Raw genomic sequence first — 27,500 nt, 5'->3', positions numbered from 1 at the left:
CTACTCCTCATCTGGCGTAAATATAAAAATCGTAGAAAATAAAAAATCTATATAAATATAAAAATATCAAAATACTGTTCCAACATAATTCAATACACGAATGAAGTTTTAAGAGCTTCATAGGTAAAATTTCGTAAAAAATAAGAAACCTATTAAATTGAGTTCCTATGGTTACATGATAAAAAGACATTAATAACAAAGCAATACGAAACTGCAACAAATATTATTTTTCTGAGAAAATCGCCCCCGATAAATTTCGGAAACACTAAGTTTAGGCTAAATGTCACGAGTAATCTTCTTTAATATTTTAATCGATTATTAACATCTGACTTTCCATGAGAAACAAACTGATGTGAGAGAGAGAGAGAGAGAGAGAGAGAGAGAGAGAGAGAGAGAGAGAGAGAGAGAGAGAGAGAGAGAGAGAGAGAGAGCATTTAATTGGCCTTCTTTTAAGTGGGTAAAGTAATCGTCTGTGAAGATATCCAAAACACAGAGTGTTACGAATTGGAAGTCTTAACTTGCCACAAATAATTACAAAATAATCTGTTAGGACACTGACATTAGGACATACTAATACATATCGATAAGCGAACATTAATAATTTTTAATTGTATTACATATGAGGACCAAGTGAATACTACGATAAAAATAACTCGGAATATATAATAAACAAAGCCGCCTAATTTCGATGTACAATTAGATTCCCAGAATTCATGTTAAACATTATTTCCCCTAATTAGGTATGTGTTGCTAAATTTGTTCTTAAGACTAATTTCTTTGCAATGTGAAGAAAACAGGGAGTACTATACTTTTTTCATATCAAGTAGGATAACCTGAATATTCTCTCTCTCTCTCTCTCTCTCTCTCTCTCTCTCTCTCTCTCTCTCTCTCTCTCTCTCTCTCTCTCTCATTTCGTTTGTAACTCACTAGCATAGTAACCAATTACAAGATATATTTTCCTCATACATGATACTCCATTCTCGTCATTTATCACAAATCACTCAATCATGTACATGATTTAATTCCTTGCACCATATATAATTTATCAAATAACTAAGAACGAAGGGTTTACAAACTATTCATATCTGATGTATACAAAATTAAGATCTTGTATTAAGAAGAAGAAGAGAGAAAAAAAAACTTGTAGTAGTCAGTGACATCAAATAAATTTTCTGCCTGTAGTAATCAGTGACATCACATCAATTTTCTTAGTATGCATCCCCAAATTATTGCTCTTCAACCCACAATTTCTTTTGAATTTGAGTTCTCTCGAAATGTGCTTCCTTCCACGGTTGTCAGTGGAATCGGTAGATTTAGTAAGTAGGATGCATAACAGAAAAACAAATTTTCCGAAATAATGCTTTTCACCTTACAAATAGTAGGACCGCTGCAGCTTTTCAGAATCCACTAAGAAAAGAAATTCCTTGTTTCTGCAAATAACGATATACATTCATCTCTCTGTTGATATAATGCGTAATCTCTGAGAGCTGATTCTAAATTAAAAGAGACAAGTGCTATTATTATAGGTGATAATAATATAATGATAAGAATGTTAACTTTACTAATGATTAAATTTTTTCATATTAATATCACATATGAGTGTTTATGATTAAGAGACTTACAGATGACGTCAATGCCAGAATCGAAAAGTTTAAGGAATTAGTAAATTCACTAATTATTTGACTAGACTCTAGACATTTTGCCGGAAAAAAATTCTTCTAATGACCCAGGAGTTTAGACCACTTAAATAAACAGTAATGAAACTGTAATGAAGGTTCATAAAACAGGAAAATAAAACAGGCAAGTTTAGTTTCCAATACTTAGTCCAGGCGAGAATCACAGAAAGAACTTTAAATATCCCAACAATTAAATGTATAAAAATAACTGTTTTCTTTAATTTAATATAAACAGATGTAGGTCAAGGATGTACTGACTAGGTTGAATCTATCTTATTATTTTGCAAACAGTCTAATGAAATTCATTACGAAGTAATGTAACCTATTTCAATTCACCTAAACAGCCTTGGTAATCACTACGATTCCATTCATCAGTTACCTTTCATGTACAATACAATTACAATAACTCGGAAATCTATAGGACTGCAGGTAAAATAAATGACACGACAGATTATTATTCAAATCATGCCACTCCGCTTTTTCGACACAGGTTCACGAATGGAAAGACGACGAACGTTCAATCAAGAGCAAGATGGAGATCGACCCCGCGACCCAGATGGACGCAGGATACTACGAATGCCAAGCGGACAACAAATACGCCGTCGACGTCCACGGCTTCAGCGCCGACTACACCATATCATTCGTCTGAGAATCAACTCAGGGAGCCACGAAGTCTCCCCCTTTCATGCCCGACCTCCATCTGCTGTTATCACAGACTTCGACGCACTGTCGATGTTCCTTTGCTCTTTTTAAAACTACAACTATTCTGTAAATGAGAATTGGATTATTTTCTTCCCATGTCTACACAGAGCTGCTGTCCTAAGTAAGCCCTGTGGCATGTTGTTCTCTTTCAGACTTTTCTACTATGGGCTCCTGTCTAAGACGTGGACAGGCTTGCAATTAAGTGGTAGTTTCCTTAATCTTATCATACGGCAAAATAAGATTATGCCATTAGTTCCACAATGAAGCGAACCATAATATTTGACGTTATCTATTTCTATGCACGTGTTTTCAAGTAAACATTGAAGATTGTCCAGATGGCAAATATTGAAAAGGTGACCGGCAGTTAACAATACAATTTGGCTAAAGATTGTGATTGCAAAATACGGAGCAAAAGGTGAAATAGCTTTAGCCTTTAAACTGAAGAGGAAAAAACAAATATTTTATGCTGTGTTGCAGAATTTGAGAAATTGAATCATCAATGACAAGATATAACAGAATGCAAATTTAATTAAACATATATATATATATATATATATATATATAAATATATATATATATATATATATATATATATATATATAGATAGATATATACATATATATATACATATATATATATATATATATATATATATATATATATATATATATATATATATATATATATCTCGAATGGTCGCTTCAAAAAGCCCCCATTTACTTCCTTGGTCTGGAATCAATATCTGTTATGTAACTCTTGATATATTGATGTTAATCCTGGGATGAATCTATACATTGTATAGAATTTAGCGGTTGAAAAAAAAGAAACACATATATCGTAGTAGGTTACACACGTGTTTTCAAAGCTTGGCAGCTCATTATTTTCGCGTTTAGCCAAAGCAGAGTACAGTATACACAAAACACACATTACACAATGCCTGTTATTATTACAAATTATGTAATCGGGGCATGCAGAATAGGGTGTATAGTGTATAGTTTCTAAGGATATTCTATGAATATATGCGGCAATAGAAACGAATAGAATTATTCCGCTATTTTCTTGTGTGTCAGTTAAAATATACAGAGCAGTATACAGTATGTCTATATATAGTTAGCTTTAATTTACTACGCATACCGTTATTTAGTGGAGATATTTGAGCGAACTGAAATAATGGCATGAAATGTTACAAAGATTTTCAAGACAAGAATGATTCAGAGGAAAAGAATGTTTTAGAATGACTTGTCCTTTGTGTTAAGAAATTACCAAAAGCGAAATTAAGCTCACTTTAAACGAAGGTCCAATGCCCACTATTTCGGTCATTTCAGGAAAGGCATTTGTAGAGTAAGAAACGTCAGGACATATAGAGATTGATTTGAATGGTTTGTGTCCAAAGCATGTCTTACTAGGAATGAGTGTTTTTAAGAGAGATAAGACAATCATTTGAGGGTTCAGAAAATGAAGAGTTGATGAAGGAAATGTATTCAGCATAATTCATTTTTTCAAAGATTATCTTAAAGCAAAAATTCCTAGAGCCTAAAGGTAGCTTTAAGTCTTGTCAGGACCAACTGAATGTAAATATTGAATGTCAAGAAAATGTTATCTTGGAGATTTTGAGGGATGGAGTCATGAATTCCTGTCGGTAAGAGATGGATTCAGTTGGTGCCTTCTACAGCATCTTCATTAAATGATGCGTGTTATATTATATATGTGAATCTTTGTATCCTTCACAATAAACTAAATGGAGAGAGACCTTTGCATTGCTTTTTTTAATCAGTAAAGCCGTTTCGAAGAGAAAACGGAAGTTTCCGTCATGTTTTAGGCATTTTAAAAGGATCACTTGATGTTGCTTTTCAGAATGCAGTCGACCAAAGATTTTAGAGGCACCCGACCTTTCTATGTGTGAAAGCAAGCATTCCTAGGGCTGTAAGCTAAAGCTAGATGTACACTTGCCTGCATTAATATGATCTTTATGCTCGCGCTGTTTTGCTCTAACCCACAGACCACAGCATTTTTTTATTTTTCCATTTTGTGATCTCTCCTATGGAGGAACAAACACAAAAGGTAATCAGGGTAGATAAATAAACATACAATATTATTTACATTATAAAAACGAGGCCTGTAGCTATTAAAAGATAATTTCCTAGTTATTGTAGATACCAATAATTTATATATATATATATATATATATATATATATATATATATATATATAAATACATATATATATATACATATATATATACATATATATATATATATATATATATATATATATATAATTCATACATATATATAAATATACACACTAACCAGAGAAGTACAGAATTTGTATTAAAAATACTACATGAACAAATCTTGTTTTAATTGATCCGGCTTGACTAAACTCAATGTTCTTTAAAAATGTAAAATTTTCATCTAATCCCAAACTACTGACCAATTACTTGGTGCTTTCAAAAAGTTAAAAAAAAAAAAATTTAATCCATGGTTTTCTTAAAGATATAACTGACGAAATACAAACCGCAAATAAGCCTGCACCTTGTAATTCTCTAGAATGAATATTATAAGTTATTGATCGCAAATGTATTTTAAAGAATGAAAATTCAATCGTAAATGTAGAAAGAACTGCGAAAGACTTTGCCGGGTTTTCTGATAAATGCTTTCAAGGCCAAAACACATTGCATTAAAAGCTGTAAATATAAATTATTTTCGCATTTTAAAACATTACCTGAAACGACTATTACACTATCAATTCATGAGATGTCCTGGTGAAAGGGCTTGTGTATCACATGATCAGCAAAGCTGCACTAGTCAGGTTCCCCCATACTAGGTTGGTTTGCTGTCAGCAGACTATAGGCTACCACCATCACCATTACGGGTGTTAACCTTCCATTTCTCAGAGTCTTCTTAGGGGGAGGATGCGTACCCCCAAGCCCTTATTTTCACTGGTGTATAACTCACTGACTGGTCAACAGACAACCAAAGGAATTTTCAAGAAAACGGCCCAAAAGCATTTCTCCAGCGTGGGATTGAGATTCAGACCTTTCCTTTGTGAGGCGAAGCTGGAACCAGTGAGTCACAGAGGAGTGTATATACAATACACACACACACACATATATATATATATATAATATATATATATATATATATATATATATATATATATATATATGCAAACGTGTGTGTGCGTGTGTATATACAGTATGTATATATATGTATATATATACATATATATATATGTATATATATATATATATATATATATATATATATATATATATATATATATATATACTGTATATACACACGCACACACACACGTTTGCATGTTTGTGTATGTTCATGTTATTACTTTGAAATGTAATCACCTCCAGTATGGAATAACACCAAACATTAATATACATGAATACTTGAGTACATGGTCATACATAAGTGAAACTATCTTAATTTGCAAACGCGGATCAGAAACGGAACACGGAAAAAAATATGCTAATTACTGCGAAAAGGTAAACTAAATTAAGATAGATGTAAGTTTGGTCATCTGAAAGTCAAGAAGTTGAAACCAAATTTGACTTCAAAGGGGAGGGATGGTAGAGCCAAGAGAAGGCGATCAAAGGGCTTCTAGCCCTTTGAAGTAAAGAACGGCTAGTGGCAATTTGTGTGTGACCATTAGGCTTTGAGTGAAGACCATTACCACGGCCCTTCCCCCTGACCCCTCTTTTTATTTGTAGATAACCTCGGAAATCTTTTCCTGTCGCGTTACACTCATCCACGTGAATCACATATATCCAGGAACTTCCATTTGCCTTTTAATAATTAATCAGCCATTACATTTGAAACTAAGTTGACAAAATACTCAATTAATTCTATCCTGTATTTATCCAAACGGCTTAAAATATTAATGAGATCCTGCTCGCTTCTATATACTTATAAAATAGCTGAAAAATAGTATATATATTAATCAGCCATTACATTTGAAACTAAGTTGATAAAATACTCAATTAATTTTATCCTGTATTTACCCAAACGGCTTAAAATATCAATGAGATCCTGCTCGCTTCTATATACTTATAAAATAGCTGAAATGTAGTATATATATATTGAATTGATTACGCTCTGCTTACTTAAAACTATGCTGATATAACGTCGATTTAATTATTGCACGACCACTCCATTAATAACAACGAAAAATGTTAAATCTTTATGAAATATCTTTTCATCTTTTCAATCCAATTATAAGTAAAATTAAGCCTTTGATAGCTTAACCTCACTCTCATCCTTCATAAATAAAATGCAATAATCAACTCGCAACAAGTAACGAAGTTAAGTTGAGGCCACTTTACCAAAAGTGAAATCAAGTGGAATATAAAGAGTGGTAATAATACCCATCCCTATTAAGAATATCTAATTTTCAAAATATTACGTTACATGGTTAAGATTATTAACTTCGAACGGAGATCAGCATCAATATAGACAAATTGATATATTTTCTTATGCAATTTTTGTTCTCCAGGGAATGCAAAACAACACCTGGTGTAGGCAGCTTCGCTGCAACATAAAGTCCTGTATGCAAATGAATTTCCGTTAAATAAAAAAAACATATTATTATCATTATTATTATTATTATTATCATTATTATCATCATCATTATCATTATCATTATTATTATTATTATTATTATTATTACTAGCCAAGTTACAACCCTAGTTGGAAAAGCTCAAGCCCAAGGGCTCCAACAGGGAAAAATAGCCCAGTGAGGAAAGGAAAATAAGGAAATAAACAAATGATGAGAACAAATTAACAATAAATCATTCCAAAATCAGCAACAACGTCAAAACAGACATGTCCTATACAAATCACCAACAACGCCAAAACCATATATGTCATATATAAACTATAAAAAGACTTATGTTAGCTTGGTCAACATGTAAACATTTGGTCCAACTCTAGTTTTAAAACTGTCGTTTTGTCCCAAAATAATCATATGCTAAAAAAAAAAAAAAAAAAATCTTGTAAGTTAAAAATGCATTCATTATCGTGCGCAAACATCAGAGCAGGGGACGTTTATTCTGACACTTGAATCTCCAAAGAGTTTTTTGAGAAATGAAAGGATACGTATACTTTTCCATGACTTTCTAAAGTAGAAAATAAATAATAATGTCGATCCTCGAGTTACCTAATGGTTCATTACTTCTTCAGTGACCATGAGAAGGTATTTTTTTAAGATAGGGACACAAAGGGACGGTGGTACTGGCAATACATAAAATATAGCTATTTACTGCTGTAGGTGAAAATATTAGCAAGACTGACAAAACTAGAAGGGCACTCAGTAAAGAGCATAGCCTTCGCCACGGTAAGCAGTCTTATCTTACTCTTAACTCCACTCGGTACTTGTACTTCGATGCATTTTCTTCGAAATGAAATGGATTTGTCCTCGAATTATACCCCCACATTTCAACCAAATTTCCTTGAAATTAGTTCAGTAATTTATGGCGTAATTTTGTTAGCAAACAAAGGCAGTCTTATTTTACTTTTAACTCCACTGCGCGCTTGTACTTTGGTGTATTTTCGTTAAAATCTAATAGATTTGTCCTTGAGTTATACCCCACACGTAACCAAGTTTCGTTGAAATTGGTTCAGAAGTTTTTTGTGAAATGTTAAAAGAAAAAAAAAAATAAATTAACAAAATATTTGCCATTTACAATTTTCCAAGTACGCTGGCCCTCTAGTATCATTTAGAAATATGAATGTGCTATTCTGACTAGGTGGAATCTTAAACTGAAAACTGAAAAATTATTTTAAGACTGCTGAAGTACTAAGACTTGCCAGGACCATTTTTTAATGGCTGGTTTATTCTTGGTACTAAAAATGGCAAGTAATCAGTACATAAACAGACACGAGACAAAAACAAATATGCTTCAGGGCCTTCGATTGCATGTTCGTATAAACATAGATCATCCTTAATAAATAGGAACAAAGGCAATGCACACAGACAAGTGAGCAGACCTAGTTTGCGTAGTTCTCTGCGTAAAATCTAAGATGTCCTCTTTAATATACATTCTCTTAAACAAGAGCTTTTAATCAACAAAAAAAAAAAAAAACTTTTTACCTACTTTTCCGAGGCAATATCATCTATCAAAACTGACGTTCCTTAGCGCATCATAATTTTCTATTATCATTTTCAATAGATAGTTTTTCAGAAGCGCGAGACACAATGGACATTCTTGGAAGGTTTTAAAGACATGACATAGTGTACGAGAGAGAGAGAGAGAGAGAGAGAGAGAGAGAGAGAGAGAGAGAGAGAGATGCTTGCTCCAAAGTTTTCTGAAATCTTTAAATCGTTCGAAAATGTTTGTTGAGAATTGTAATTACTGTTCGACAATGGCAACAAAACCGAAATGTTTCTTCAATGGTCCAGGATTATAAAAAGAAAGATACTCCAATTAACTTTTGAAAGGAACGACGAAAAATCTTAATTACTTGTTTAATGGATAACTAGTTTTACCTGACAGTGGCAGAGCAACTTATTTGCCAAATATACAATGGTTTTCATTGACGGTTGCAACATTAAAGCTAAGAGAACTAGGGAAAAATGGCAAAAAATTCTTAAATCTTTCGTCTGATAATTAGAAATTTACAAGAGTACGAATGTAATATTCCACATTTTTAATAAAATTAATAGAAAAAGCAAAATATACTTGAAAATTAAAATAAATAATGTCACTTCAAAGAAATGCCCAACAAAAATAAAAGATCCTGTTTCGAAGATCTCGGACATGCAACCAAAGCATAAAAGTGTTGATTAATTAATGCCCCAAACCCCACAACAAATATCCCATTTAATACTATTAATAAGTCACTAATTACGAGATGGGCAGTAACCATTGTCAATAATGGGTTGAAATGTTAAGCCTCAACCATTGGGAGGTTATGTACCAATCGAAGTTTGTACCTACAGTTTACTTATAACCTGTGACAAAAGGGGATGGATGATGCTTTATAAATGTATAGTTTGAGGCTCGAGGTGAGGGTGGCAGGTTCATCCTTGCCAAGATTCTTGGAAATGATGTGTCCTACCTTGCAAGAGGCATTTTTAGATTTATTTCAGAAGCAGGTCTTCTGAAAAATATTTAACTTTTATGACATTCAACTTTTATGATTTTAATTGAATACTCTTTTATTTTTTATTTTATTTTATTTTTCATTTTTGTATACATAAATTAAATGTTACCGGCGTCAATGACCTCAGATGTCAGGATGCCTGAAAACTTTAAATCAATCAATCAATTATAACACTGGACTACTAATGGTATGCAAATATAAAACAAATACATAGTATTTTTACTAGTTTAATCGTATGATGGCATTGCGTAAAGCTAATAGATTAAAAGATCTCTCATTTATAAAACCTTCAATCAAAACATCAAAATTCAGAGGATGGGAATTCCTACATACAGTAAATAAGATCCATCAGGATACGGCAGTTTTAACAAAACGAGAATATATCCGATGTATTTCTTTTACATGCAGCAGTATTAACTAGGAGAAAATTATTTCAATAAATTAAAAATTAAACTTCACTGTTCCTAATATTTAGATGCAATTTAGCATCCGATAACCAACAGGAAGAATACTTGTCAATGATGCCTATGCAATTTGGCAATGCATTCAAGTTTACGAGAATGTCTAAGAAGAAATAAATCCTTTAAAGCGTTAACAGATAGGCAGCCGAGCAGATAAATAAACGACCTTCTTATGTATTATTGTCTACCTCCGTACCAAGTTTGATTAAAATCCTTTGGATCCTGCAACAGGAGATAAGATGACCAAGTAAGTTTGACAGATTAACAGACGGACAGACAGCCAGGTAGGAGTTACGATGACCTGGTAAATGTAACGAACTGGCTGAAACAAACAGATGGATTGACAGTCTATGCAAAAGGGTCGACTAAGTTCGAGGGAAATTCCTTCAACTTTGGGAGTTCCAATGACAAGAAAAATGTGAGACACTCCAACAGACCAACTAACTGACAGACAGACATATGACTTAGCATAATGCAAATATATTTCTTTAAATTTACTTTTGTACAGAGGGAATTACAATGACAAGTTCATCGTAACAGAAATTCTATCGAAGATTCAAAAGGGTGGTCTCCCTTCCCATACATCTATGCTTCATAATCGACTTTTTTTTACCATGATTAACTGGAATTTCTTGAATCGATTAGGAGGCCTTGCAATCAACGGAGAGCGTAATATAGACACAAACGGCCAAACCAGCTAAGGATTCCCTTTACATACATCTATATATAATAGTCTGCCATCACCAAGGTTAACCGGAATCGCTTTAACAGTGTGGGAGTATGGATGAAAATGGAAGTATGTCAGTTAACATCTCATGGTAAAACTATAGTCCCCCGACTTTGTTAACCGGGTATATAACTATTAATAGTCGTCGTAGCTCATATAGGGGAAACCAAATCAATTCTTTATAAGAAGAAACCAGTATAAAAGCAGCTCCGAAATAACCAATCTATAAAAAACACAATATATCTCAGGGCTAACTGTAGTAAAATCTCCGTTTCATCGAATCCACCGCCGCTCCATACACAAAGAAAAAAAAAGCAAATAAAAATACGTTTTTAACGAGCTACATTCATAGCCCTTACCAAAACAACAACAATACATTAAAATTAATAGAGATCTAACAAAGTGGCGTGTTTCAGCTGGAGTCCTATTGAAAAACAGAGGTTTCTGAAAAAAAAAAAAATACTTTTAAAGTAATGCTCTCAATTGTTACCGATGGTGACGTTGAACGGGTAAAATATGAACTATCAAAATATGATTCTAATACTGGTGACAAAACGTATGACGGTGAAATGATTGAAATTTTGTATGGAACGCCAATAAATGCCTACCATACGGATGACAGTGATTGAGAGGATGATGATAACATAAATTGCTATCAATCCGAACGACAATAACGATGAAATAATGACCAAGTGATATAAAAGCACATTTTTAAAGGGTGCCTTTGAAACTTTCATTTTAAACAGGATACTTACAAATGCCATTTAATGACGAAGATAATTTATTTAAAGTGAAGATTGTGGGGATGCATTTTTTTAAATTTGTTATAACTGTTCAAAATTATGATGGCATGAACACGACACCTACAAATTAATTTAAAAGTTATGGCGATAAAGTAACAATATCGATGTTATAACAATAAATTTAAGCCGAGTGGGTACTAATACTGTTAAAATGAGGATGATGATGAATTAATCATTGATAACAATAATGATGATGATGATCACTTAGTTGTAAATATTTTGCCTAACGCCTATCAACACTGATGATGCGTGCAGGAAACTTGCAAATACTGTTTAAAAGTGATGAAAGAGATCAGATCTCCCCTATATAATAAAGAGCAAGTGTCTATATATATATATATATATATATATATATATATATATATATATATACACACACACACATATATATATATATATATATATATATATATATATATATACATATATATATATTCTGTCATGCTCAGGGGGGAGACAAAGTAGACATACCCTTGTGAGAAGGTGTGCCCCGACAGGTACACTTGGAAACCACACTCACAAATTGCCGAACCCGCAGATTTCAGCTACGATAGGGGAAGGGTGGGGAAGGGTTGAATCTGTGTGTGTGTGCATATCCATCTAAATATTTAGACGTCATTTTTGACGGGTCGGGTACAAGAGTACTATACTAGAACATTAGGCAAAACGTTTAGTGTTGATGAAGACTTTCGCAATCCACCAATAATTGCTATGGAAAGGGATGACGATGCTAGCATAACTAATTCGTTCGAGGACGTATACAAATGCAGCAATACTTACCACAGTACAGTAGCAAGTGGGATACGTTCTCTCGTTCTCTTTTTAAAGCGACACTGCGTGAAGGCAAATACAAATACGTTTATTCTTTTCATTACCAACATCTAGTTGATATAATTCCAACTTTCTAACAGGAAGAATAAAATGTTCGTTACAAGCCCAACATATTGCAGTTATCGTTCACGAGATGCTTTACCCCATCAATCAAATTACTGTATTATAATTTCAATAATTTTTTACACCTAATGATTTCCAAGAGATGCTAAAAATTTAAAAAAGATAAACGTTTATTTAACGATTACAATGAAGAATTTCAGGGAGGAATTTCTTAATTATTCAAACGGCACAAGTACTACTTTCCCTTTATTATATGGTTACACAACTGGCTTCAGTCGGCTAGTCGATGTTTTTTAAAGGACCAAACGTAAGTATGACACGCAGAACCTTTCAAGAAATAAGATTCCCGTAAGAGGAAAGTGCCCTCAATATACATTATACCGTGCACTGCAAGTATTACCAAGGGGTCTTTGTAGTAGCCCTTCGAACCCTGGCAGTACCCACTTTTTATCATTCTACTTTACCTCTATTGTAACCACAAACTAAATATAGGCAATCAAATATTCAGATAACCTGCATTCTGTATTTTTCATAAGGGTTGTGGTAGCCTATTGGAAACGTTCCTGCCTGGCGATCTACCGGACTGGGGTTCGAGCCCCACTCAAGCTCGGTAGTTTCTTGTAATGTCTGCAACCTCCCCATCCTTGTGAACTACGGATGTGGGTTCGGAGGAGCATATAGGTCTATATGCTGAGTTATCAGCAACCATTACCTGGCCTTCCCTGGTCCTAGCTTTGGTGAAGAGGGGACTTGGGCACTAATTATATTTGTATATGGTTAGCTTCTAAGGCATCGTCCTGTCACTAGGGCATTGCCACTGTCCCTTGACTTTGCCATTCATAAGCGACCTTTCAATTTTAAAATCCGTAACCGTGGATTCTTTATGAAGTAATCTTTACTTTCCTCTATAGTATTACGCATCAGTACTATAACTTTTACGTTAAAAGCATCACAACTCCTTACATTCAAATTATACAAAGACATCCATGTTCTATTAATGCTGAAAAACCTTTACTAATGGATATAGCTCTTGTATCTCATGTGATGGATTAATCCTGAGCTTCATTTTTTTACCTGAAATGGATATAATGAGAAACATCCAGATGCATCTGCTAAACAAAAATCGCGGATAACCCTGGAACGCTATTACATCGTATGACGGATTAAGCTTTCAAATTAAGTGACTTCTAACGAACTTCAGTTTGCATTTCCAAAATGAGTATGAAGAAATATTCGAGGATTTTCACTTTAATGAAATCCTGCATCTGGGAGTGGATTGAAATATTAAAAACTATAATTTGGGTCACCTGATGCCTTTGAGAGAGAGAGAGAGAGAGAGAGAGAGAGAGAGAGAGAGAGAGAGAGAGAGAGAGAGAGAGAGAGAAAGGCTTATTTTCATGGGTATTTTATTTCCTCGTACTGCCAACATTTTTTTCCCATAATATAACCTTGCCTTTTCAAGAGGCAGATTTCGTAATTAAGGCCTGCCCTTTACTTTTACTAAATTTCCGATTTCCTTTGAATCTGGGTTGGAGAAAAAGGTATTCTTCTTTTCGAATAAGCGAATGATTCGGCAGAAAATGTAAATAGAGAGGCGATCTATGATAGAGCAAACGAGATCCTAAGGTCCATTGGTAGATCATGACGGCTCAATAATTATGAACTATATTAATTCTATGAAAACATTCAAGAACATCATGTTGGATATATATATATATATATATATATATATATACATACATATATATATATATATATATATATATATATATATATATATATATATACAGTATATATATATATATATATATATATATATATACTGTATATATATATATATATATATATATATATATATATATATATATATACAGTATATATATATATACATACATATATATATATATACACACATACATATATATATATATATATATATATATATATATATATATATGTGTGTGTGTGTGTGCGTATATACGTGCATACTTATATAAATTCATATACATATATACATAGCCTACATAAAGTACTAAAGCCTTTGAACATAAGCTAGTTACAATTCAAAGAACTATGAAAAGAATAATGATGGGAATAACACCAAGAGAGAATAAGAGAACGCTGAATACGAGAGCAAACTAAAGTAGAGCATATTCTAAAACCATGTAAGAAAAATAAATGGAAATGGGCAGGACATATGAGTATGACATAATATAAATGGACACGAGAAATAACAAAATGGGTTCTAGAGATTGCAAACGAAGCAGGGGAAGGAAGAGAAGATGATGGATACACGAGCTAAGAAAATTTGCTGGTATACACTGGTATATTAAGACCATAAAGAGAGTATACGAATACACATAGTACTAAAGGTCTATTTCCTTAGTTCTGTGTTCCTAACATTTGATATTGTCTGAAGTGTGCCAATGACACAAAAACAAAAACGAAAAAAAAAGGAAATCAAAATAAATCTTAGCAATAACAATCAAAATAAGAAACGATAAATTTTTCACACAAAATAATATAAATAAGAAAATTAAAATGAACTACGATAGAAAATAAATTTGAATAATGGTAAAATAGAATAAAATCTCCCACTGTAGGCGAATAAATGTATATGGCAAGAGAATAGATCAATAGAATGACGAAAAAAGTATAAAATACAAATCACGTAACATCATTCAAGGATCATGAAAAAATAGATACTATTCAATGTTAGCTTTGGAACAATTTCTTCCAGCAAGCTATAAAATAGACAACTGATGTGAATTAAACCCTCGGCAAAATAAAAACAAAATGTTCAACTCGGAACAACATAACAATACTTTAACTTCACGAGCGAAGAGGGGAAGGAATCTATGTGACACCCTCTTTCAAAACCCTTTACCCAAATGAATGTGTATCCCATCCAACCTTTGTGACTTCTCTGAGACATTGCTGTTCACACTAAAGGTATTTAAAGCTTGATGTTTCTCTTGTCAGTGCAGCTTTATTCATATTGCTCGTGCTTTTCAAGGGGAGGGATTTTTCATATGAAAATGACGGCCCATTACCAAACTTGATGTTCTCAAGTATCTTAAAAGTGTCGAAACTGATACCGTTGGTGGGATCAGTTTATCTAGCACCTGGACGGTACTTTATTTACATATAACAAAACTTGTGGCATTAAAAATTATATGAACGTCGTTCCAGTAACCCTTAAGACATTAAAAATTATTTGATTGCCGTTCTTGTAACACTTTTGGTACCAGGATTTTTCTTATTGCTTGACATTATTCACCCACCGTTATAGTTTGATAAATATTGATTAATATAACTTTCACTCACCTAGCAATTAAGTTCGGCCTTTAACGTAATACATTATCACCATCATCATATCCATTGATTACAAATACTTCAGCTACTCTTCCATATGAAATTATTATTATCCTTCACATATATCCAGGCAAGATGATCAATGGAGACCAGTAGTTGCCATGGGCTATAAGGTAAGTAACCCCTTTCTTCCATTTAAATCAAAGCAATTAAAAAGAGTAAGGATGGTATAGATTTAGAATTTTCTTCTGCCACAAATCTTTTATTTTTCTGGGGGAGAGAGAAGTATTTCGGCCATTTTCTTTACCTCTGTAATCAAAGAATATTCCCTTGAAGAAAGAATATATAACCTACCAATTCTCTCAACATATTTCAACAATACTAACTCAAAGCTCATTTATTCAAGTATATACATATAATTTATACCAACACCATCATCGCTTTTTCTTTCTCTCTCTCTTACTTCAAAATTTAAATCACCTACTTAGGCATCCTTTTTCGTTCGCCAAACCCATTTAGGCATCGCATAAAACACTTTAAAAACTTTGCTATCATATTTACTTTCATTCCTTGGGTAGTGACCATTATTGTTTTTTCTGTGGAGCTATCCCTCCTTAAAAACTGATTAACCTAAAAAAAATTTCTGCATATATATATATATATATATATATATATATATATATATATATATATATATATATATATATATATATATATATATCTTTCTAACAGGTAGTAGTTTTAGAGAACAACACGACGGTCGCTTCCAATATCATCTTTTAACTGCTGAGTTGTGGATACATTTCCTATATCAATAAACCTTTACAAAATCATTTGCATTTAAAATCTACACTGAAGGTTCTTCAGCAGCACACCAAACCCCTGATATAATATTCGTCATTTACCAAATAATCAGTCATTCACCCCTATCTTGCACGCGCTGTTGTGCTTCATAAATGTCTTTTTCACCATCAACCAACCCTTCTGGCCCTTCCTCTCTTCCTACCTCTTAGTAATTATTAATGATCAATATCCCTATTGCAAACCAAGCTTGTCATAACCTACAGTGTGCATTCTTTCCCAATGACCAAGCGATGTTACAATACTCTGATGTCTCCTTCAACATAAGTTAACCTTACCCCCTCCACATTTCCCATCCTATTAATTTTAATAACACCATAAATAATTTACAAAGAGATGATCTCGACCATTTCATAGTAATTATTACTGATCAATATCCCTATTGCAAACCAAGCTTGTAATAACCTACAGTGTGCATTCTTTCCCAATGACCGAGCGATGTTAAAATACTCTGATGTCTCCTTCAACATAAGTTAACCTTACCCCCTCCACATTTCCCATCCTATTAATTCTAATAACACCATAAATAATTTACAAAGAGAACATCTCGACCATTTCAGCTTTTTCTCTGATTCACATTCAGCATCAACAATTCATTTCCATTGAATAAAGTTGGCTTGACAATCACAACATATATTCTCGCCCTGACTTCCACTAACAATAAAAGTATCTTTTCCTAAATGTTTGCGTACATATTTCTATTTTCCTAGCTTCACCTATTCTGTAACCTACCTATTCTCTCACCTTACCATCACCCATTATCTTTAATCCAAAATTCTTAAACAAATCAACCACTTTCATCATCCATTTATTGTTCCATCATCTGGGTCGCTATTTACTGGGCTCTCATTGTCTTATTCTTGCACACATTCCCTCCTAACTTTTACCTCTCCCAAATATTTTCAAATTATTTTACCAGCGTCTGTTGTTTATCTTCCCTGTACCCGATCAATATCATCAGCAAACCAATTTCCATTAATTTTCTTATCCAACAACTTCTAATCCCTTCCCCTCTCTTTTCAATGAACTCTAAAATCATGACAAAAAAGATGTTGAGCAGCTATGGAGGAACAACCCCTCTTAGTCTCAAACCTACTTTCACACCAAACAAGTCCCTCTCATGCGTACATGCCCTAATGCATGTTTCCCTTCCATCATAAAGAAAACCCTTAACAACTTTCAATAATATACTATCCACACCATAAACCATCTCCCTCTACACTGCCCTTTAGTTGATTCAAATATGACCCTTTTATGTCCATGTATGTCACATATTATACTGCCTTTCCCCTTCCTTTCAGACTTGTAACTAAACTATATCATATGAGACATCTGGTTATTGCAGTCTCTTTCTTGTCTAACACATCCTTACTTTTTCAGTCATAAACCTGCCACACATAATCCCTGATATGTTATGTAACATTATGGCCACATATTCTTAGTCACCTTTAATTTCATACAATAGAAAACATAGAAAACGGTGTACAATTTATTTATATACCCATATAGGATATAAACAAAATTAATGCTTCTGTACTATGTAGCAAAACAAAAGTTTTCTTGTGATATACTTGTGTAAACGGCTCTGACTGGTGGATTTATATAATTATAACCTGCAAGGTGTGAGTTTGATTACTAATCACAGTTCAATAGTGTTCAACAGCGCACACACCTTCACTGTGGCCGTGATCTGGGTCTGACGAGTTTGGAGACCTATTAGTCAACCTCCTGAGTCCTCAATATCTATTGCCTGGCCCTACCTGGTCATAGTTTTGGTGGAGAATGGGTTTAGGCATTGGCCGTAGGTATCGGTTTGTTGGACACCCTGTACAGTCCGTCAATGACCTGTACCTAGCCTCTGCCGTTTAGGGGCGACCTTTGAAGCATTTAACCATCTGAGCTATACTATGTGGAGATTGTGATCTCAAAGACCAGTCGTATTATACATTACTCTTTACCTTTACGCTTCAGTCACTGAATCTACACCTTTTCACTAGAAGTAAAGTTAAATTTGACTCTATATGTGAGCACGGCCTACTTGTTAAAATACGGTTGTTCATTTATACATTTTACCTCGGATATATCATGCAGTTTTGGAATATGTAAATATATACCGTATGACTTGAAGCATAACTGCCTAAACACCTTTCTCCACTCTTACCCCCCTCCCCCTTCCTACCTCGCCCTGCAGAATCACTTTTACGATGAGGTTTAATGGATGCAGACGAAAGATATAAGAAGTTAAAAAGTTTGGCGGTCGACTTAAGGTGCGAGCGTATATATGTACGAGCGTTGGCAGAATGGAAGTATTGATTGGTAAGTGGAAGGAGTAAAATTGGAAAGAACGAGAGACAAGAGAGAGAGAAACATGATAAACAAAATCCAAAGATAAATACTGTATATCACACGGGAGACATATCATGAACAAGGGGAGGGATCCAGCCATGGAATTCGGAGACAATGAATCGTTATGGGGTTAAAGCCACTGCCAAATTTATTACGACAAACTGTATTAAGTAATGATAAGAGTGGAGGGCACTTTCAATCGGAAGCTATGAGCAACCTCCAAGGAGAGAGAGAGAGAGAGAGAGAGAGAGAGAGAGAGAGAGAGAGAGAGAGAGAGAGAGAGAGAGAGAGAGAGAAAGGGGTGGGGTTTGTCCAATTCACCTCCTCCAACGTAACCACCACCACCACCACCACCACCATCAACGGTGCTGCTGCAGCTGCCCAATAATTCACGCTTCCCTTACTGCAGGGCCACACCCACTCTTGCACCCAGTCTCCGGCCCCCTCCCCGCCTTTCCCACATAGGATCTCCCGGTCACCCCTCCCAGTACCCCCTCCATACCCCTTCCCAGTCCCCTCCGGCTAAACACCAACAAACTGACGCCTATGACCTCGCATCGTTCTTCCGTTTCTGAACCTGTGTGACATCTCAAAATGTGAATATCACTCACTGTCCCTTTTTCGGAAGATTCGGAGTCTCTAGATATTCAACTCTAAACTCTGAACGATAAATGTGGGAAATGAAGAAAGGTCATTTTTTTAAACGAGTGAAAAAAATCTCCCTTAATGCAAAATACATCACGAAATTTTATAATTCCCATAATCATCAATGAAATATTTTCAACTACAAAGCATTAGGAATCTATTAACAAAAACCAGTGAAATAATACCCCTTAATGCAAAATACATCACGAAATTTTATAATTGCCATAATCATGAATGAAATATTTTCAACTACAAACCATTAGAAATCTATTAACAAAAACCAAAACAAAAATAATTGAACTTCTTATCTCTTTATTATGAATGATATTCAGCATCCACACATTCGAAATAACATTACTTCTTTAATATTTCATCGCCAAAGAACACCAACTCACTTTCATCCTTCCACCCTATTCAGAAATCAATCCCTCTCTCCATTCCAAGGAACACCTTACAAAAAAATATCTCCTCGTTTTTAGACGAACATTTCCGCTCAAAAATGTTTTTTTTTTTTCCCTTCAGAATGTCAATCAACACCATTTCCCCATGAAATAAAAATTCAGCCTTCGTTTTTCTTACTTGCATATTACATGATTCCTTTCATATATGTACGATTTTTTTTCTGGTTTTTATTCTGGCTTCAAGAAAGAGAAGTAAAGTAGATACTAGTTTTTTCATAGCATAATGTAAGTTAAAGAAAAACAATTTAGGGAGAAAAGAGGGTGACCCATCCTATTATACTATATATCAAATGCATATGGTAATAATAAGATAATAAAATAAAGTAATAATTTTGATTAGAATGAAGAAAAGGGACATCGGAGAGAACTTGCCATTTTGTATTTGCAATAATTTAGCCATTATCTAAATAACATTTTCAAGCTTATAGCTAAGCCTAGTCATTTACACAGACAGACAGACGGACAGACACAAACACACACACACACACACACACATATATATATATATATATATATATATATATATATATATATATATTGAAAAAGGTTATCTGTTGTCAATGTGATTAGAAATTGATACATTAGTTTATCGAGTCATAAGTTAGACCTGATAAACAAACCTTTCTAATTTCTAAAATCTTAAATTTATCAGTTTTATGAAACGATTCATAGGATACAGCCTGATCCTCATGCTGAGGTTCTTTACTATAGATTGACTGATTCATTGAATATCTTATGTAATCTGGCACAAAAAAAAAAATATGATTATTATTTTCGACACCGGATATGCGTTTAGTTATATTTAATTCATATTTAGATGAAAGTTACGAATAAACAATACTCTGTGCAACTTTTGGAGTGTTCTATATGTTACGCTTTTCTAATAAGAAATTCTTAAAAATCAAAATTAATGTAAGAATAAATAATACCGAACTGCATGCCGTGTTCAAATGTACTGAAACATTTCCTAAGGCTAAGCTCTGCCTGATATAAATCTTATTATACAGTCCAAATATAGCAACACCACTGCATAAATCACAATAATCTTTTGATAAAATGTGAATCAAGAACATAAATCTCTCGCAAGAAAATATTCTTTTCGGAAATTAAAGATTACAATGGTAAAATTATTAGACCTGTCTATAGACGTGGTTTTAGTCTTGAGAAAATTATACCGTCTCATCTTACAAAAAAAAAAAAAAAAAAAAAATCGACCTGTCTATAGACGTTGTTTTAGTCTTGAGAAAGTTATACCGTCTCATTCCCAAGTATCTTGCGATCATCTTACAAAAAAAAAAAAAAAAAAAAAAAAAAAAAAAAAAAAAAAAAATTATCACTCAAAATATTAGTTTATGTGAAACTGAACATTACTCATAACAGGGACTTCTCTTTCATCATCATCATAAGAAGTTGATAAAGATGAAGAATGTATCAACACGTTTCTAATATACGTCCCTTTCAATTCACATTAAAGCTTTAGGAACCTAATTATAGAAAAAAAAAATCTCTTTTGATTAAGTCATGAAAATATTAGCGAATTGCAGTCTGGATGGAGCCATAAAAGATACCTTAATAATTACTGACGAAAATAATTTTCGCGTTCTGAAAAAATTAACTTTAATCCCTTAATAATCTAACGTGGAAAATAATAGATTAAAATTCCTGTTATCACTACCCACATTCTGTCTGTAATACATGGCACTGGCTGACTTAGTAACTCATTCTCTTTAATTTCGTTTTATGAAGCTAAAATTGAACCTGGAAACCAAAAAACTAACTCTGGGTTTCATTTAATAAAATAAAATTATTGGCAATGAAACATATATGCTATTAAATGCAAATATATTCTCTAAATTTTCATACTTAAATCTCCCTAGTATTAAAATGTTGAAACATTTCAAAAACTGTTTGATCCCTTTCAGCCTCACTAAAGTTACGAGTTTATTCTTATCGATATTTCACCAAAGGCGAGGAAGGGAATGAGAAGAGAGTCTGAACCTTGAAGGAGCATGTAGGAATTCAGGAAAACAGACGATAAAAGGTAAAAGTCTATATCTCGTACGTAGAGAGAAAGAAACAAAGGTTACTGCAAGGGGCTGCTAATCTGTACAAAGTAATTGTGAGACCTCGATGGCAAGAGGGTGTTATGTTACATGGTACCGTGAATGTGGGAGGAAATTCTTTCTAATATTCAAAGGAATAGTGACCAAAATGATATCTGAATAAAAGTAGTGAGCCTAACAAGGTATACACATGATCAATAATAGGTTAGGGTGATTAGATAGTTGTTTAGAAGAAAGGAGGAAGATTACAAAAAAAGGAATAATGTTGAAATGGGATATATGGCTGAGTGTCTTGAGCCAATCTGCTGCCGATTGTGTTGCTTATGAAGGGCAAGATAAAAGGATACCTCAAACGTTGTATGGAACATTTGAAACCATTAGCAGAATAGGAAATAACATCTCAAACAGACTTTTGCCTTACAACACTAAAATGATAATAAGAGAGAAGTTAGAATAGAGTTAAAATGGGAGTAAGTCAAATTCATTTTTCTTCTGCTTTGTTCTCTTCAGACCATTAGTTCATTTTTTCAGCGTGAAAAAATATACTATAGTATAGGTACAAGCTTTTAAGAATGAAGTTGTAATTTTTAGTTATTTCTCTTTGACCTGACTTTTAAGTATACAATGTCACATCAGCACTGGCCATCGAAGCGTACCTTTCTTTGGAGTAAAACAATTTAGTTAAATCCAAAGGCGAATAACTACTGCCAAGGTTCTAGAAAAAGATGCAACTATATTTGGGCTATTTCCTTCATTAATTCATTATAGAGGCGTACTATAGTATTGTTTAGGGAAAATGCATTGTCGGGATAAGAGAAATTTGATGTCTGGAGGACCTTCTGAGCAAGTAATACTTAATATTATATGATGCATAAAAGGATCATGGGATTAGCACCTGGAAAACTTGCAGGTTAAGAACGATTGTAACTATTGATGGAAAATTGGCAAAAAAATCAAAGCACACAATCTTATTGGGCAATAAAGAAGACTTAAAAGCGAAAATTCTTCCCAGTATGAGGCAAGACCACAATATAAGGTTTAATCATAATCAGGAAAATTTTCATATGTAAAGTGGTAAAACAATGCCTTTCCTGTGAACGAAGATACTTGGATTGACTGATGTCCGTTCACCTTTAATATATTAATATAAAGAAACATAAGGATGGGATAGCCACAGATTTTTTCCTCAAAATCCCTAGTGCATTTAAAATTGCGACACACTATGTTCGATAGTTATCGGAGATATTCAATATTGAAGTTCCTAAAGGAATAATGATAAAAGTTACACTGATAATGATGGAAGAACAGGAAAACAAAAGAGGGAAGTTCGTAAAGGAGTAATGATGAAAGTTACACTGATAATGATGGAAGAACAGGAAAACAAAAGAGGGAAGTTCGTAAAGGAGTAATGATGAAAGTTACACTGATAATGATGGAAGGGCAGGAAAAAAAAAAGGGAAGTTCGTAAAGGAGTAATGATAAAAGTTACACTGATAATGATGCAAGGACAGGAAAACAAAAAAGGGAAGTTCGTAAAGGAATAATGATAAAAGTTACACTGATAATGATGCAAGGACAGGAAAACAAAAAAGGGAAGTTCGTAAAGGAATAATGATAAAAGTTACACTGATAATGATGGAAGACCAGGAAAATAAAAAAAGGAAGTTCGTAAAGGAGTAATGATAAAAGTTAAACTGATAATGATGGAAGGACAGGAAAACAAAAAAGGGAAGTTCGTAAAGGAGTAATGATAAAAGTTACACTGATAATGATGGAAGGACAGGAAAACAAAAAAGGGAAGTTCGTAAAGGAGTAATGATAAAAGTTGCACTGATAATGATGCAAGGACAGGAAAACAAAAAAGGGAAGTTCGTAAAGGAGTAATGATAAAAGTTACACTGATAATGATGGAAGGGCAGGAAAACAAAAAAGGGAAGTTCGTAAAGGAGTAATGATAAAAGTTACACTGATAATGATGCAAGGACAGGAAAACAGAAAAAGGGAAGTTCGTAAAGGAGTAATGATAAAAGTTACACTGATAATGATGCAAGGACAGGAAAGCAAAAAAGGGAAGTTCGTAAAGGAGTAATGATAAAAGTTACACTGATAATGATGCAAGGACAGGAAAGCAAAAAAGGGAAGTTCGTAAAGGAGTAATGATAAAAGTTACACTGATAATGATGCAAGGACAGGAAAACAAAAAAGGGAAGTTCGTAAAGGAATAATGATAAAAGTTACACTGATAATGATGGAAGGACAGGAAAAAAAAGGGAAGTTCGTAAAGGAGTAATGATAAAAGTTACATTGATAATGATGGAAGGACAGGAAAAAAAAGGGAAGTTCGTAAAGGAGTAATGATAAAAGTTACACTGATAATGATGGAAGGACAGGAAAAAAAGGGAAGTTCGTAAAGGAGTAATGATAAAAGTTACACTGATAACAAAGGGAGGACAGGAAACACAACAAGGTTTCTTCAAGTCCAATTCTATGCATGTCACGCATTCCATTTCGGAATACCCTTTACATCATCCATTCCATCTCCTTTCACTAATAGAAAACGGAAATAACTTTATATTTCACTCTCACCTCCAAAGGGACCTTTATTACTTGTCTCTTATTTCCCAAGGGGCAAGCTGAAGCCAGGGACTTTATCCAATTAATCCATTAGTTCCGGGCAATGCCCTAACTTGCAAAAGCCTTACTTCTCACGTCCCTCCAACGACCACTTTGGCAAGATTTGAGAGAGGAGGAAAACATCGAGGTTTTAAAAGCCCTCTGGATATCCACTTCGGGTGTTTTTCTAGTAAAGCTTCAGGACACGCAAATTAAACGTTGAAAGAAAACCGGGTTGAAAACACCCTTATAAAGATGAATAAGATATTGCTGCATATGAAGAAAAACAAATTTCAACGTTAAACGGATGCTATTTTATATGCAATACTATAAAGGAAGAAGTATCAATAAGTTTCATACGAAAACAAAACCAGATAATTATACTTCTGGAAAATAGATTTTCCGAGAGTAAACAAAAGGATAACGCACCTCAGCCAAGGCTACTATTTTCTAAGGTTATCATTATTCAGCCGAGGTACACCTGCTTGTTCTTGGAGCAACAAAATACCGAAGGATCTTGAAAGTATCTCGGAAATAATTCCCTCTCTCCCTATATATATATATATATATATATATATATATATATATATATATATATATATATATCTGGAGAAGTATTGATTTAAAAGATAGGGACAACTGGCAAAATCTAATAGAGGCCTTTTGCATCAATAGGCGTAGGGGGAGATGATGATGATGATGATGATGATGATGATGATGATGATGATGATGATGATGATATATATATATATATGTATACATACATATATATATACATATATATATATATATATATATATATATATATATATATATATATATACATATATATATATATATATCTTAGGACAATATATATGTATATATATATGTATATATCTTAGGACAATATATATATATATATATATATATATATATATATATATATATATATATATATATATCTTAGGACAATATATATGTATATATATATATATATATATATATATATATATATATATATATATATATATAGTCCCATGGACACGAGACCGAAATTAAAAGGATAAGCATGAGATGGAGAGCTTTAAGTAAAAAGAATGAAGTTATGAAATGTAAAATGCCATTTTCTTTAAAAAGAAAAGTATTTAATCAGATTGTCCTTCCGCTTTTAACTTATGCATCAGAAACTTTACTAAAGCCTTTGAACATAAGCTAGTTACAACTCAAGAGAGCTAAGAAAAGAATAATAATGGGAATAATACTAAAAGACAGAATTATAGTAACATGAATACGAAAGCAAACTAAAGTTGAGGATATTCTAACAACATGTAAGAAAAAGAAATAAACATTGGCAAGACATATAATGAGAATAACAGATAATAGATGGGCATTAAGAATAATATAATGGGTCCCTAGAGATTGTAAAAGAAGCAGGGGAAGGAAGAAAAGACTATGGATTGACGAAACAAAAATGTTTGCGGGCATGCACTGGCATAGAAAGACCATAAACAAACGCAATTGGAAGGACATCTCTGAGGCCTCTGTTATGCAGTGGACTAGTAATGGCTAATGATTATATACACACACACACACACATATATATATATATATATATATATATATATATATATATATGTATATATTCAAATAAGCCACATAAATTTCTGATACATTAATGTCTGTATTCTCTTAACGACCTCGGGATCAGAGCCCCAGTCGAAATCATACAAAGACAAGAGCTTGTGACCGGCTGGGAATCGAACCCTGGTCGGCAAGCTTGTATGCACAACAAATACAGCCGTTTCTAGTCCACTGCCACTGCAGGACAAAGGCTTCAGACACGCCCTTAGTCACGTTTGGGGTTTGGTCATTTTCATAGCCAGGCTGGCCACTGCAGATTGGTATTGGTGGGAGACTTTAATCTGATCGCCCTACAGCAAACCAACTTTGTAAGGGTGTCCCTGACTAGTACAGCTTTGCTCATCATGGCGATACGCAAACTCTTTCACCACATTAAGGTATCCCCACTCAAAAATGGGATGTGTGTATATATATATATATATATATATATATATATATATATATATATATATATATATATATATATATATATATTGTATATATATATGTGTGTGTGTGTGTGATTCCTCGTAGTTTCCATAATTAGGACGTTGAACCATACTGCTTATCCGTCAACCTAAGTAACAAATTGTATATCTGGTAATTAGTCATCTACAGATACTAGAAATTTATATATCTTAAAAATCCAAAGATTTGTAATTACTGATTTATGAACTTTTGACTATATAACCTTAATATGAGGCCAGGGAGGCTATTCAGCGCCAAGGTCTATGAAAAAAGAAGTTAAAAGGTGTTGGACAACAAGATGGAAGTAAGGAGAACAGGGGTAAAGTAGAGGCATTACAAGTGGAGATTGCAGGCACGTACCCAGTTATTAAACGAGGGAAATAAAAAGAAATCTTAATTAGAGAAAAACTTTTTCTGTAAATATGAAAGAGAAAGTTCAACATCTAGTGGAAGGAAGTCATGAACTTCTAACATTTAAAAGTTTCTGAAAGTCCTTCCGCCAACGCATTTCCCCAGACAATTGGTTGTGCCGTGAATTATGCGACGATGTTTCATATCACCGCTTCGAAATTCATTACCTAATGATAAATCATTTTGCTGGAAAGCCTAGAGGATATCATTCTGGCTCTAGACATTAATTTCTTGAACGTTCTCTGAAAATTACTATTATTACTATCATTATCATTGCTATTTTTATTATGCTCATCGCTATCATTATCATTGTTGCATTTATCATTATTATTGA

General features: G+C 33.4%; 2 protein-coding genes across 3 annotated transcripts in view; one reads left to right on the top strand and one right to left on the bottom strand.

Moving 5' to 3' along the window:
• The window catches only part of LOC137616703 (immunoglobulin domain-containing protein oig-4-like), a 42,720-nt gene extending 39,804 nt beyond the window's left edge, over positions 1-2,916 (top strand). The window contains 1 exon segment of the mRNA XM_068346699.1: positions 2,167-2,916. Coding sequence (XP_068202800.1) covers positions 2,167-2,325 — 159 coding nt within the window. The 3' untranslated portion in view covers positions 2,326-2,916.
• Plod (procollagen lysyl hydroxylase) overlaps positions 1-27,500 on the bottom strand; it is a 432,367-nt gene that overhangs the window by 223,815 nt on the left and 181,052 nt on the right. The gene's annotated exons all lie outside the window — the stretch shown is intronic.

The sequence above is a fragment of the Palaemon carinicauda genome, chromosome 22, assembly GCF_036898095.1.
Source record: "Palaemon carinicauda isolate YSFRI2023 chromosome 22, ASM3689809v2, whole genome shotgun sequence".
Classification (NCBI taxonomy): domain Eukaryota; kingdom Metazoa; phylum Arthropoda; class Malacostraca; order Decapoda; family Palaemonidae; genus Palaemon; species Palaemon carinicauda.
This window is presented reverse-complemented; position numbering and strand designations above follow the sequence as displayed.